Source organism: Oryza brachyantha, chromosome 6, assembly GCF_000231095.2.
Source record: "Oryza brachyantha chromosome 6, ObraRS2, whole genome shotgun sequence".
Taxonomy (NCBI): domain Eukaryota; kingdom Viridiplantae; phylum Streptophyta; class Magnoliopsida; order Poales; family Poaceae; genus Oryza; species Oryza brachyantha.
The window spans coordinates 1,183,636-1,197,916 of record NC_023168.2 but is presented as its reverse complement, the minus strand read 5'-3'; the positions used below and the strand labels follow the sequence as shown (position 1 = coordinate 1,197,916).

Here is a 14,281-nt window from a genome sequence, read left to right as displayed (position 1 = left end):
GTTTACCAGTAGGTTCCCCTCCTGCCCATCTGCCCCGTGGCTTCACCCCGTGGCAACCATGGCCTGTCACCACTCACCGCAACCAAGGCGGCCAAGACGCAACGCGTCTCGAAGTAGGCGAGCGACGCAAACGGCAAGAGGCCACGTCCCTCCCCCACGCGTCCGCGTACACCCCCCGCCGCCCGCCTCCATTCCACATTTCCACTATCATCATCAACCTCGCCGCCTCATCGCCCCCGTGCGCGAACCCAAAAATCCAACGGACCTAAACCTCTCCCGGCCATGCCCATGGCGCCGCCGCTCGCCCGCCGCCTTGCGCACACCGCCGCCACCCCGGGGGTGCTGGCCTGCCGCCTCGCCTCCCGCGCCGTCGTCCGCTTCGCCGGGCCCGAGGCCGCCCGCTTCCTCCGCTCGCTCCTCACCAAGGACCTCCTGCCCTCCTCCTCCTCTTCGGCGTCGGCGGAGCAGCGGTACGCGCCCACGCCCAACGCGCCCGCGCGGGCGCCACCCCCGGCCTACGCCGCGCTGCTCACGCCGCAGGGGAGGTTCCTCTACGACCTCTTCCTCTACCGCCCGGCCCCGCCGTCGCAGATGCTCGACTGCACGGGCTCCGCGCCGCGGACAGGGGAGAGGCCCAACTGCGGGGAGGAGGAGGAGGAGCCCGGCGAGGTGCTCGCGGATGTCGACGCCGCCGAGGTCGACGAGCTACTCGCCTGCTTCAAGAGGTGAAGATTTGTCAAAGCTAATACTCGTATAAGTCTGAAGCTTCTAGTATATGCTCCATTATGAGGAAATTGTGAATTGTTACAGTTCAGCCGCGAATTGTCAGTAAAAGCAATTTGAGTAAGAACTCTACATCATTAGCTAATGCTGTAATGGTTAGTGGAGACATCGAGTGTGAAACCTGGGCTCAACGGAGCTCGACTGAGAAGGAATTTCGTTAACCAAGAAAGATAGATTTTTGACTGATTCGTGCTTATACTCCTTTCGTCGTTACCTCTGTCCCAAAATTAAATGAAGTTATTTATATCACCTACCATTTGTCCCAAAAATTTTTTAGACAAAGGCTTAACAGCCCTGCTTTTACTGAACGCAGAATCCATTTGCCCCAAAATGAAGCTATTTCTCCACCTACCTTATCAATTCGACCAATCACAACCAACATTCTCTTCTTAACCAATCACATCTTTCTTTAATCATTCTCACTTTCTTATTCCCCATGCATGCTGAAATGGTTACATTTTGAGATGGGGGAGTAGCACATAAATGGTGTGTTCGGCATTTCACAGGCGTTCCGCAACACAAATTCCCATTTTAAAATTATCATGGCCCAACTAGTTAGCAATTTTAGTTTCATGTACGACCCTTGGTATCAGGATTTTGTATAAAGCAGCTCCCCTTGGACTGAAATTGTAATTATTAAAGATTCATGTGTTAAGCTCTGGTAGGAAGGAGTACATTAGGATCTTCTTGTAGCTGAGAGATATAATGATATATGAGATCACATTGTCTTATAGCTTTTTTGGTGGAACTAGTGACCTATCCTTCTTGTTTGTAATGATCTTTTTATTTGTTCAAATGTCTTATGTCCTTGCAATATTGCCCATTCAGATACCGGTTAAGATCCAAGGTTGAGATAGACAATGTCAGTAAGGACTTCTTATGTTGGCAAAGATTTGGACGCAATGTGGAGCATAAAGGACCTTCTACTCAAGAACCTGAGGCCCAATCCATTGGATGGGGGCAAGGTGTTGACCATGCTGCCGAATCAGCTGCGCAAGGCAATGGCCATGGTTGGGAGTGGTTCAAAGACCCACGGTTGGATTGCCTTGGTTACAGAGGAATCTTTCCAGCTAATAGTATACGTAAGTCATCTTTTCACGATGTTTCAATAGTGTTGTTTATGGCATGATATTCAATTTCTAGCAGGATCCATTTGAACACTTGATCCCTCCTATTTTTCACAGCACCATTAGTTGAGTCTGACAAAGAAGCGGATGAGCGCCATTATTTGCTCTGGCGGATAGAGAATGGAGTTGCAGAAGGCTCAACTGAGATCCCAAAAGGTTTGATTCACATTGACACTGCTTTTATTAAGACTGCAGTTTGGTGTTGTTCCAAATCTAGAAATGATGCCAATGATGTTTTTACAATGCGTATTTGTCTATTAGTGCATTATGGCTTTCTTGTTCAGAATGTCATTTTGGTCAAAAAAATTCTTCTCCAACTTCAATTATCTATTGAGGTCTATGAACTTGATTATGATCAACTTAAGGGGTATCTCCTATTACCTGTTTTAAAGGCTTCATCACCTAAGCGTATTGAATAAGTAGTACCCCTCAAAAAGAGGCCTCTTAATAAGGTTAACACAATTAGTGGTAGCATCCCTATTCCACATAACTTGAAGGCGACTGGATTCAGGTCTATGTTCTGTATAGCAATAGGAAGTTAGGAACACAAGGGTATTGTTGGCTGGTGTCAGTGGTGGATTATTTACCATCACTCTGTATTCCCTTGGAGACACCTTAGAAGCATAGTCTGTATACCGTCTTTTATTCTCAAACTGCAGCTTTCATTGTTCCCTTATAGCACATGGATAAACTCACACAAATGTCCTTGTTCATGAGTTGACATACCTCATGAGTGTCCATCTTGTCAGTATTTGTTTCTGGCATAATGTGTTATCATTTTGGTCATTGACCAACTCTTTGTGATTTTTTTTTCAAAATTAGATAATAAAATGTTTTTTCTATCTTCATTTGCTGAAATTGTCTTGTTTTAAATCAGGTGAAGCAATTCCACTTGAATACAATTTTGCTGGATTGAATGCGATTTCATTTGAGAAGGGCTGCTATATTGGCCAGGAGCTTATTGCACGGACACACCATCGTGGTGTCATTCGGAAGCGCCTAATGCCATTAATATTTGTAGATGAAAACGGGCAAGGTATGGATTGTGTGCTAATAGTGTTTCTTTTCCCCTTTCTTGCATGGGACTCATTATGCAAACTCTGTTGTTTAGAACTCGAGCAGGCTGTTGCTCCAGGCTCAGAAGTCGTGGACAAGGAGTCCGGCAAGAAAATCGGTACAGTTAGCACTGCTCTTGGCTGCCGCGGTATGGGCCTACTGAGACTTGAAGAAGCACTGAAGCAAAACTCAAGCCTTGCCGTCAAGGATAATAGGGATGTGAGAGTTAAGGCGATCAAACCAGACTGGTGGCCGGCTGAGTGGACACAAGTGCTTGAACAGCAAAGTGCAGTTGCTTGACAGCAGATATTCAGTGCCCCACTTAAAATCTCCAGTGAAGTTTTGTGGAGTTTTAAAGCCGAAACTGTAGAGGTTTTCAGAATTCAGAGGCAATCAAAGCAATCTCAGTTTAGCAGCTTGGTTATGTTTACAGTTTAGCAACTGACATGGTTACTTGATCATGTAGCAGTAATGAAGTATGAAGGCAGAGATTGTTTTGTTCTCTGGCCTCTCTTCACTTGTATCGACCATAAATAAGCGACTGTACATAGCCCAAACACTGAAAGCACGCATTTCAATAAAATTACACTGTCAACAGTTCGCCAACGACACAGATGATCCTGCACTAAACTGTTCCTTTCAGACGGTCCATCAGACTCATGATGATACTTCAGTCCTGCCTCTACAATGTTTCTCAACTGGACATCGACACCTGGAGTATCTGATGAATGCAAGCATGCGCTGTTTGATCAGTTTTTCAGGCGTTTAGTTGGTGAAATAAAAATTTTTACGTGTTCATTGATCGGACGTCAGAAGGAGTTTTCGAACAAGAATGAAAAAAAGAATTTCACGGTTGGCATGGAAACCACGAGACGAATCTTTTGAGCCTAATTAATCCGTCATGCGTCATTCGCGCATGTAGCTTACTGTAGTACTTATGACTAATCATGTACTAATTAGGCTTAAAGATTCGTCTCACAATTTCTCACATAACTGTGCAATTAGTTTTTCGATTTATCTATGTTTAATACTCTATTTTGGTATTCAAAAATTTGATGTGATGTTTTTAGGTAAAAATTTTTGGGAACTAAACGGGGCCTTAATAATAACATTGTGTGGTCCTCTTTCTTCAAAAATTAGAAGAGTAAAATGATTAAAAATAAATAAAATGACAAGTCTCATTGAATCTATTATTTATGCAGATCCCATGGCCTTCAAAATTTGAGATCACAACTTGTGAGCTTGGACCTTGATGAAGGACCACACTGGGGAACAATTCCTGCCACGGGTACAAATTCACTGCACAATGAGCACAGCATTGGGAGCAAAAGATTAAAGGACATTTGCTCAGTTCGTCCTTGACCATATGGTATGGAGGAGAAAATGCAATGCTTTGGATTCCCTGTAATCTTTGCTGGTCCTTTGCTGCCAATGACATACAAGTATTTTTGCATCTCAAAATTCAGGAACAATTAATTTTTTACCACTCTTACATTTAACCATAACAGATTTGTCACTGAATCCACATATTATAAACACATAAGAACCGTATGTCATAGACAGCAAGTGGTAAATCTATTATCGTCTTTTATTAATGTTAAGAGTGACGAAAAGTTAAATACCCCAAAAATCCAACACTGGTTCTACTGTTCAACTACAACAAGTGCAGGGCATCTCTTGTGTATGGAAGAGGCTTATACTGTTTGTGTCTCTCGTGTAGAACTCACACAGTACGCCAGTAGAGACTGATTGTTAGAGCTATACCTATACGCCGTATGGCACTGGTGTACTATGAATCACCCATTCTTGTCCCGCTTGGAATACACGGTAGAACAATGTGATGTACAGTAATAGCAACGTTTGCTGGCTGCAAATGTGCTACAGGACATTATCTTCTTGCTTTTGCTTATAAGTCAAAATTTAAATTATTAATCTTAATTTTAGTGCTGATTATTTATTTTTCAGTATTTGTTTTTAAATTGTTTGAAAAGATGACCATAATAGTCGTATTTTCAAAAAATATTTTGTTAAAATATAATTTTGTGTTGTTTAATAGAGAGTAAGTTTTGATGAAAAGACATCGGTGTCACTTGATAAATAAAAATGAATGTATGTAGCGGTATATGTGAGAATAAAATTAGAAAAAATATATAAAAGATAATTGATTGGATAAATAGTGCATAAATAATATTAAAAATGATTATATTTGGAAATAGATTTTGAATTCTATAAATAGTTACAGTAGTACTAGGATGCAAATGTGGATGACAAACTGAAAAATTGGGAGTATTATCATATTCTTCAGCTATACAGTACAAACAGCGTGCGAGTGCTAGGCTGAAAAGGTAAACTAATGGAGGGACCATGTGCACACGTGACACTAAAGTACTACAGTCTCCAGTATTTTCGCCCTATGCTTCACAGGGAACCATCAAAGCAGAGAAAACAATTTACTAATCCCTTCATTATAGTAGCAATCCATCCTTCTCCCAAGAACACACTTTTTCAGGGATTGACAAAGCTGCAAATCCCTTCACAGCCAACATGCAGGACAAGAAATTCAGTAGGAAACTTCTCATCAACGAGAGCATGTAAACAAAACTGAATATCAGGAGGGTGATTGTTAACGGCATATTTATAAATAAAAATAATTTGTAGATAAAACTTTTATTTATATATATATATATATATTCTTAGTGATCTAAAAGTTCTGAAAAATAAACTTCGGCGAAAAAACCTAAAATTAACTCTAAATTTAAAGTTTAAAATTTAAATTTTGGCTTACAATCAGATAAAAAAATGAGTGTGTATATTAAGCTGATTCAGGCAGGCCTCTAGTAAGCCTTACCCAAAACTTTCAAATAAGTGTTCATAAATGGAGATTCAAATTGCTGCTGCATTCATGTTGGTAGTGATGAATGCAACGGCAACCTTGGACTAACCCTGTGCAGGGCAGAGTCAATGCTGGCTGGAGCCTGAACTTCACACCAAATGGCAGACAAGCCGAGCAGCAAAAGAATAGTTCCAGATACCATATTTTTTTTAGTTTAATTATCTTCTAAAGCATGATAAAATTGTCCATTTCTTTATAACCTCTCTCAAGCTTACTCTCGAAAGAAATGGCCAATACCACTTTGGACACGCACAAAAGGATGGCTTGCCATTGCCATTGCAATTGCAGTTGCAGTTGCACCCTCGAAAGAATACCAGCTCCACTACTCATATTAGCACACTGTACACTCCAGCAGAGCTGGACTACTGCTACTCTCTGGCAGTGACACTGGCTTTGCTTTGGTCCTGTCTTGTTCGAGGCTTTGAGCACTGCAAATCTGCAGTGAGAGAGAGAGAGAGAGAAGAAACAGAAGAGAAGCTTTGGGTTGGGAGAAGCATGCACACACATTTTCAAATGCCAATGCTCCAGCTGAACGCAACATCATTGCAGCAAAGCATGCGGCTGAGGCTGGCCGTCTCGTTTCAAGAAACAAGGAAAGGAGGACTGCATTTGGCTATCTATCTGGTCAATGGCACTGTACTGCTGCTGCTAGTACTAATGGTTAATGGCTGCACAGTTCAATAAAGATCGGTTTTGTCTTTGTCCTACTATTAACTGAGCAGACAAGATTATGGCATAATGGCCCTGTGATTAAATGCGAGGGTAGTTGGTGATTGAGCCTTCATGGGTTGGTTATTTTCTTTTTTGTAGAAATGTTTTGCTTTTGTTCTTGGTTTGATTAAACAAATCTTGCAGCGGTGTGCTCCCCGATGAACGGGCAGATTGTGCTGCTGCTGATGCTGATGGAACTTGGCTGAATTTTGTCTTTTGTGACAATTCAGTACTAGTGCCACTCGTATAGTATTCTTTCTTCTTGAAGAAATAATATTGTTTGAATTATTCGAGTCTTGCAAGTAATGCAATGGTCAGAGGTGTATGTAAATGTTTCGAGCCTTTCTGTACTTCATGTTAAAAGTTTGCATTCTAGTACTTGTAGCTCCTTTTTAGCCCTGTAACTGTGCACTAACAGCGTTGGCAGTACTACAGAGATATCTCTAGCGGACGAGTTCTCCCACAGGGTTGACATGTGGACCTAATAACCGTGTAGCCTATATATCAATCTATGGCCCCGTTCGACACCTATGTTAGGGGTGATTTAGATAGGGCTAGACTTTTTAGTTTCATGTCACATCGGATGTTTGGACACTAATTTGAAGTATTAAATATAGACTATTAATAAAACACATCTATAATCTTGGACTAATTCGCGAGACGAATCTAATGAGTCTAATTAATGCATGATTAGCCTATGTGATGCTACAGTAAATATTTGCTAATTATGGATTAATTAGGCTTAAAAAATTCGTCTCGTGGATTAGCTCTCATTTATAAAATTAGTTTTTTTTATTAGCTTATGTTTAATACTTCAAATTATGGTCCAAACATCCGATATGACTAGGGACTAAAAATAAGTCACTGGAAACAAACACACCTTAGATATCTAAGCACCCTCTTTTTTCCGCGCGCACGTTTCCCGAACTACTAAACGATGTATTTTTTGGAAAAAAATTTTATAGGAAAGTTGTTTAAAAAATCATATTAATCTATTTTATATATTTTAAATAATTAATAGTTAATTAATTATGTACTAATTTATTACTACGTTTTTCGTGTTGGATAACTTATCCTCTACCTCATCCAGCCGAACGCGGCCTATGTGTTAGGAGAAAGTAAAATCAGTAAAATCTACCATCTCTAGCATGGACTCATGCTTTGTCAAAACTAGTGATTTTCTCTCTCTTTTTCTCGGACTAGTAATTCAAATGTTCAGCTATGGAGGAGCTGAAATGACGAGGCTGAGAGCACTCTGGAAGAACAGTGGCCTGAAGGCCAACGGTCTGTCCCGTCTTAAAATAAGATTATTTTTTAATTTTTTATATAATGTTTTGACTCTTCGTTTTATTTAAATGTTTTTGCGATTAATATTTTTTTCTGAGATGATAAAAGCATGAATGATACTTTATGCGTGAATAATTTTTTTTAAGTTTTGTAACAAATTTTTTAAATATGACGAATGGTTAAACGTTAAACACGAAAAAATAAAAAATAAAATTATTATGGGATAGAGTAACGTCTGTAGCGTTGGTGAGGAGAAAAAAAAAAGCATTCCCGTGCTGCTTGTACAGAAAATGCAGAGCCGTGTATAACTGCCTGGGACTGTCCTTGTTTGTTCAGAGATTCAAATTTTAAAGCTACTCCCAAATCCCAATGTCTTGCAATTATGTTATGTCGAGATTAGTGGCGATATATTGCCTATGTTTTGCATATTGCAAAGTACAACTCCTACTCCAGTTCTTGCTCAAGACAATTAGAGCTCTTTTACAACAAAGCAATTTTTGGGACTAGATTATATGGAATAAGATTTCCTATATGACCATTTGGAACAAATGAATTCATCTTCCAAATTTCTTTAAAGTTATTTAGGAATGCCTTAAAATATAGGAATTTTGGAGAATTTTCAATAAGAGGTCCAATCTCTTAAAAAAAATCTCTGATGTCTAAAGCTCTTCTAATTCATGTGTTTTTACTACACTCGATCTATTATTCCTGTAGTTTTATCTTTTATGTGTTTCTTCTTCTGTCCATAGAATTTGGGTTGATAAGTCAGTCCAATCCCCTTATACTGGAAAACTACTCTGCTATGAAAGGGGCGATCGTTTGGCTTTTTCAAGAAAAAAAGACAAACGGTAATTTGCAAATAAAAAATAATTTATAAATAAAACTTATATATACGTGTTTTTAGTGATCTAAAAACCAGTTCTAAAAATAATCTACGATTAAAAAACCCTAGAATCGATTCCAAATTTAAGGTTAAAAATTTAATTTTTAAAATACAAGGGTGAAAATATAAGCACCTCAGTATTTAATTTTTTTTTACTAAAGTAGTGGATTTTTAAAGTTCAGTTGACCTTCCATTAAAATATTTTCTCATCCTATCTCTCGCCACCCTTCCCCGCATATCCACTATGCCATCAAAGTATTTTTCTTAATTTTAATCTCGGTTAAATAGAGTAACAACTAACATAGAAATGGAATGGGTAGTATATTGCCCCTAGCAGATTGAGATTCACAAGAAAATGGTATGATGAATCGCCAATAACGCCCAGATATCAATTCACATCCGTAATTTTAAGTTCGATCACGAATTCTATGTGAGTTTGTTAGAAACATTAACTGAATTATGTACATAAATGCAAGCAAATTCTCATCAAAGCTGACCACACCTCTAGACTAGAAATTCTCTTGTACTAGTATGGTACAAATCAGATGCAGATTTATAGGACAATGGAATGATGAATGGCATGTCAGGGTCAATTAACACCCAGACCTCAATTCTCATCCGTAGTCAACATCGATCACGTATTCTTCGTGAGTTTGTTAAAATGCATTAACTGAATTACGATAAAGCACTTCAATGCAAGTAATGCCGTTGCGAAGCTGACCAGAGCTACATTAGAATTTAGAAATGCAGAATCTCTGAACCTGATGGCTTTACAAATCAGCATCTATGGCATACTGATCAACCAAACCAAGGTTCACATCTAAAACACCTACTTTTCAACATTCTAGTGTCATTAGAAAAGAGTGACTAGTCAATCAGTACTAAAATGTTCAGCACAAGCATATCAGTGGCAACTGGATCATTACCCTTTCACTACCACTACAAAATACCTCAGGTGAAGGAGGTTTCCAAAAGACATCACAATATCAGCTAGCTTCAGTTCTTCAGTGGCAGCTGCTGAGTTGCTGGACCACAGCCTCCATTGTGGGACGTTGGCTCGCCGCCTCGCTTGTGCAAAGTGCAGCAACAGCGGCTAGGTTAGCTGCCTCAGTTCGTGAGAATATGCCATTGAGGTTTTCGTCGATCAGGCTCTCAAGGTCATTGGCAGCTGTGCTGACCTTCAGTTGTGAGACTGCCCTCCTTCCTGTCATGACTTGAAGGACGACGATTCCAAATGCGAAAACATCACTCTTCTCGGTGAATCGACCAGTGGTGGCGTACTCAGGGGCAAGGTACCCCATTGCTGCGCTGGCCTTTAGGGTTGAGAAGACAACATCGTCAGCAAGGAGCTTGTGCAGCCCTGGGACCGATAACCGCGGTGTTAAGTGGTGGTCGAGAAGGATCTTCTCAGCCGATATATTCTGGTGCACTACTGATGGCTTGTTAGTTTTCTTACTGTGCATGTACTCAACTCCTGCAAATGTGCATCACATTAAGCATTAGAACATCACTGATAATACTGCAATGACCATGTCAGCTGTAAGTCAATGAAGATAAAGCTAGAAAAAAATAAATTAGTGGAAATACCTTTTGCGATGCCTCTGATTATGGAAACTCTTGTTGGCCAATCAAGGACATTAGCACTGGAACCATCCTTAACATCCAGATACTGTGACAAGCAGCCATTAACCATGTAATCATAGACAAGGAAGCATTCCCCCCTTCCCCTGGAGCAGCAGAAGCCCCTCAAGCTAACAAGGTTCTCATGTCGCAGCACAGTGAGCATCTTGAGACCACGCAAGAAATCTGACTCTTCTTGCTTGCAGCTTGTCTTGTTAAGGCTCTTAATAGCAACAACAGATCCATCGCGTAGAATTCCCTTGTATGTCGCAGCAAAGCCACTTTTACCCAGCAAATTAACCTCAGAAAAGTATTGAGTCGCACACTCAACCTCCTCAAGGTTGAACCTAAAGCTATCACCAACCTCGCCCGATGAGCCAACACCTCCACTGGACAAAGGGTCCCATCCATTTGAGTACTCAACACTAATAAGTGGGGAAGCGCTTCTTCGGCAAACTTCCTTCTGCTGGTAATGGTCAGTGCTGAGCCTGCTATCAGAAACCTCCAATGAGCTGCCAATCTTCTGCTTTTGCCGACGGTAATATGAGAACGCAAATGTTCCACAAAATGCAGCGCCAATCACCACTGCAACCACACCAACAATAAGGACTCCTGTAGATGAATTTGAAGATCTCGAGCAACGGGAACCCTCACAGTGATCTGTATTCGCCGACTGAGGCACTTCCCGTGTCTTGACAGTACCATCTGGGCCAAAAGGCTCAGGTTTACTAGGTTTCAAGCCATCCTCCGATGACAAGCAAAGATCCAGCAAACTGAAGCCAACTCCGCAAAGACCTTTGTTGTTCACATACTGGAACCCACCATTCAGTCTCCCCAAACCTAGCATCCAGACAACAAGTTACAGTGATAAACATGAACATAACAAAAGTTTTTACTCAAGAGAAGTAATAAAGGGTCCATTACCTGCAGGGACACTCCCAGAAAGGGAATTATTGCGAACATCAAAGACCTCGAGCAATGGAACCTCTGCAATCTTTGAAGGGATGGAACCAAATAGACTGTTGAAGCTCAAATCAAGACGTGTCAACAGAGCCAGGTCACCCAGTGTTGCTGGAATGGCTCCAGTCAGCTGGTTGGACTGAAGTGCAAGAACAGCAAGATTGTTGAGCTTGCCTAACTGAGGCGGTATGCTGCCTGTCAACTGATTGTAACCCAGCTGCAACACTGCGAAAGAAAAAGGAATGCTACATAAAAAATCTGCGTACACCATATTCTACATCACAGTTTTGATTCTCAATGACCTATAGCAAGACTGTTATATTATTGAAGATTTGAAACAGATCTAGTGGCAGAAAATAATACTATTTGACTCTTAGCAACAAGGGAAAAGTTGGCACTGGCACACTCCAAGCTTCCAAAACATGAACAGAAGTAGTATCACATGGTCGACAAAGGCCTAATCAACAGGTATGATATATATGTGCAGATTCTGAAATCTTGAGGAAGGAGCCAAGGCGGCAGAAAGAACACCAGCAAAATGTTACTTGCTCTTTACTGGATTTATTCGCCGAAAAAGGCACAAACATTGGACAGAAACAGCCTTGTAAATCAAATCAGAGAAGTTAATAATGCCCTATAGTTTGTTTTTTACCAAGATTCAACCAGAAGCTACCACAAAAATCTAAACGGAGACAAGTGGGGCTTGTAAACAAACCGAACATGAGTAAATCAAAAAAGATGAACACGTGACTGTCGCGAACTCGCGATGCTGCAAGAGAAGCATCGGAGTAGAAACATACAAATTGGATGTGATATAATAGTAAAACTCCCGTTTCAAAAATCTACCGTTGTACTGATGTTTAATAAATGAACCCAAAACTAACAGTACCGATTCTATGCGAAAATCCCGCCACAAACTGTCAAAAAATGGAATAGAAAAACGGAGCATTTATATACCACCAGCAGTAGTACTACATTGGTTCTTGAAGCGTGGAAAATGGAAAGACTTCACTGCTCCATGCTTCAAGGCGGCATTTTTATGCCATTTTTATTTGAAATGCATCACAAGAAACAAGAGAAGTACAAATAATCTTCAAAAAAAGAAAGAACCATAAATCAAACGCAAACCCTATATACCGGACAGACAGAAAACGAAGGTTAAACCAAAGAATGCAATCTTGGAGGCGAAAAGAGTTCAAGAACTGAAGAACGCAGCAGAAAAACCTCACCTTGGAGGTTCGCCATGGCGGCAATCTCCACTGGCACGGGCCCGCTCAAATGGTTGACGTCGAGGTAAAGGTCGGTGAGCTCCGATAGGCTCCCAATCTCCCTGGGTATAGACCCCTTGATGCCGTTGTAATGGAGGTACAGCCCAGCGAGCCGCCGGAGCCCGGAGATCGCCGGCGGGAGGGTTCCGGAGAGGCCGCGGCCCTGCAGCGAGATGGCCGTCACGTGGCCACCCCTGTCGCAGGTCACGCCGACGAACGAGCCCCCGCAGGGCTCGCCGGAGTCGTCCCACGAGCCCAGCACCCGGCCGGACGGGTCCAGGCTCCCCTTCAGGGCCATCAGCGCGTTTGCTTCCTCCTCGTTGCGTGCTGAGGCGGCAAGAACGGCGAGGAGGAGGAGGACGGCGAGGAGGGGGGAGGCGGCCATTGCAGCGAGAAGCTCAAGAGGGAGAGAGGGGAGGAGGGATGTGTAGAGTGGAGTGCTGCTACTGCTAGTATATTTGAGCAGAGTGGTAAGCCAGATTGCTGTGGTATGGGTCAAGCTCAAAAGGCAATGAATGCGTTGGAATACTAACCAAAGGGCAAATGGGTCAATTCCAAATTACTCCCTCGGTTAAAAAACGAATTTTTCGGTTTTCGTGTCAAACGTGCGACAATTCGTTTTATTTAAAAAAATTTCAGTAAATTAAAAAAATTAGTCACACGTAAAGTAATATTCATAATTTATCATCTAATAAAAACAAAAATATCAATCGCAAAAAATTTTTGAATAAGATGAAAAGTCAAAAATTGAAGATAAAAGGTGAAAAATTGGTTTATTTTGGGACGGAGGAAGTATTTTCTTCGTGTGTTCATTTTCAACCATTTACAAGTTCATTAGTGTATCAACTTCAATTTAGCTAATAGTCAATTTATATCATACCTACCTACAAAACATATATTGTCTTATTGTCATACATATATTATGTCTTAAAGTCCGTGTTGTAACTGGCTATAAATTTATAGCTTATTGCTATTCTCTCTCCTCTCATTCTCCTTAAAATATATTTATACTGGCTTATACCAGAGAAGCATTATACTACATCTTTTTTTTTCTTATTTGATGTCATGACTTTTTAACGTTTATCTTGTTTAATTATTTAGATACAAAATTATGAATTATGTCTAATGTATATTTTATAATAAATCAAATAATAACAAAATAATTATATTTTTTACTACAGATGGTAAAGCGTTGATCCAAATAACAAGAGCACCAACTAAAAAATGTTGAGGGAATATTTGTTTTTGCTTACCGTAGTGTGCATGTAGAGTATAAATTTTCTCATTTCTTCTTGAGGTTAAAGTCGTTTTAGTTCTTCTATTTTTGCAACTTTCATTCCCTCGTTTTCATATGCATGTTTTTGAACTAATGAATAATGTATTTATATGTGTATATATAAGTTTATTAAACTTATAATAATCTATTTAAAGTTTTTATAGATAATACTAATTGATCATGTGATATTGAGCCACCAATCTTTTTTGCCAAGGAGAAAGTTTGTGAACCCGGGTTATCCCCTTAAGGCCCATTTGAAACATAGGATTGTGAAATTGTAGGGATAGTAAAATATAAAAATAGAACGTCATGTCTACTTAGATTTCTATAGAAACTAAAAACACAATAAAATTTAAAACCATCATTAGATTCATATGGAGAATACACATGAATATTAGAGAAACGGGAACAATAATG

At 40.3% G+C, this 14,281-nt stretch overlaps 2 protein-coding genes across 2 annotated transcripts; one reads left to right on the top strand and one right to left on the bottom strand.

The window, feature by feature from the left end:
- The first annotated feature begins 189 nt into the window (after window positions 1-189).
- LOC102709852 (putative transferase At4g12130, mitochondrial) lies at window positions 190-3,604 on the top strand. The gene is made up of 5 exons (XM_006656545.3): window positions 190-725; window positions 1,612-1,865; window positions 1,968-2,066; window positions 2,788-2,946; window positions 3,022-3,604. The coding sequence occupies exons 1-5, from the start codon at window positions 283-285 to the stop codon at window positions 3,264-3,266; spliced, it is 1,200 nt and encodes a 399-aa protein (XP_006656608.3). The 5' UTR covers window positions 190-282; the 3' UTR covers window positions 3,267-3,604.
- Window positions 3,605-9,401: 5,797 nt separating this feature from the next.
- Window positions 9,402-12,942, bottom strand: LOC102719020 (somatic embryogenesis receptor kinase 4). The gene is made up of 4 exons (XM_006655696.3): window positions 12,550-12,942; window positions 11,285-11,545; window positions 10,328-11,200; window positions 9,402-10,214 (listed from the first exon to the last, which is right to left on the bottom strand). The coding sequence occupies exons 1-4, from the start codon at window positions 12,884-12,886 to the stop codon at window positions 9,745-9,747; spliced, it is 1,941 nt and encodes a 646-aa protein (XP_006655759.3). The 5' UTR covers window positions 12,887-12,942; the 3' UTR covers window positions 9,402-9,744.
- Between the last annotated feature and the right edge of the window lie 1,339 nt (window positions 12,943-14,281).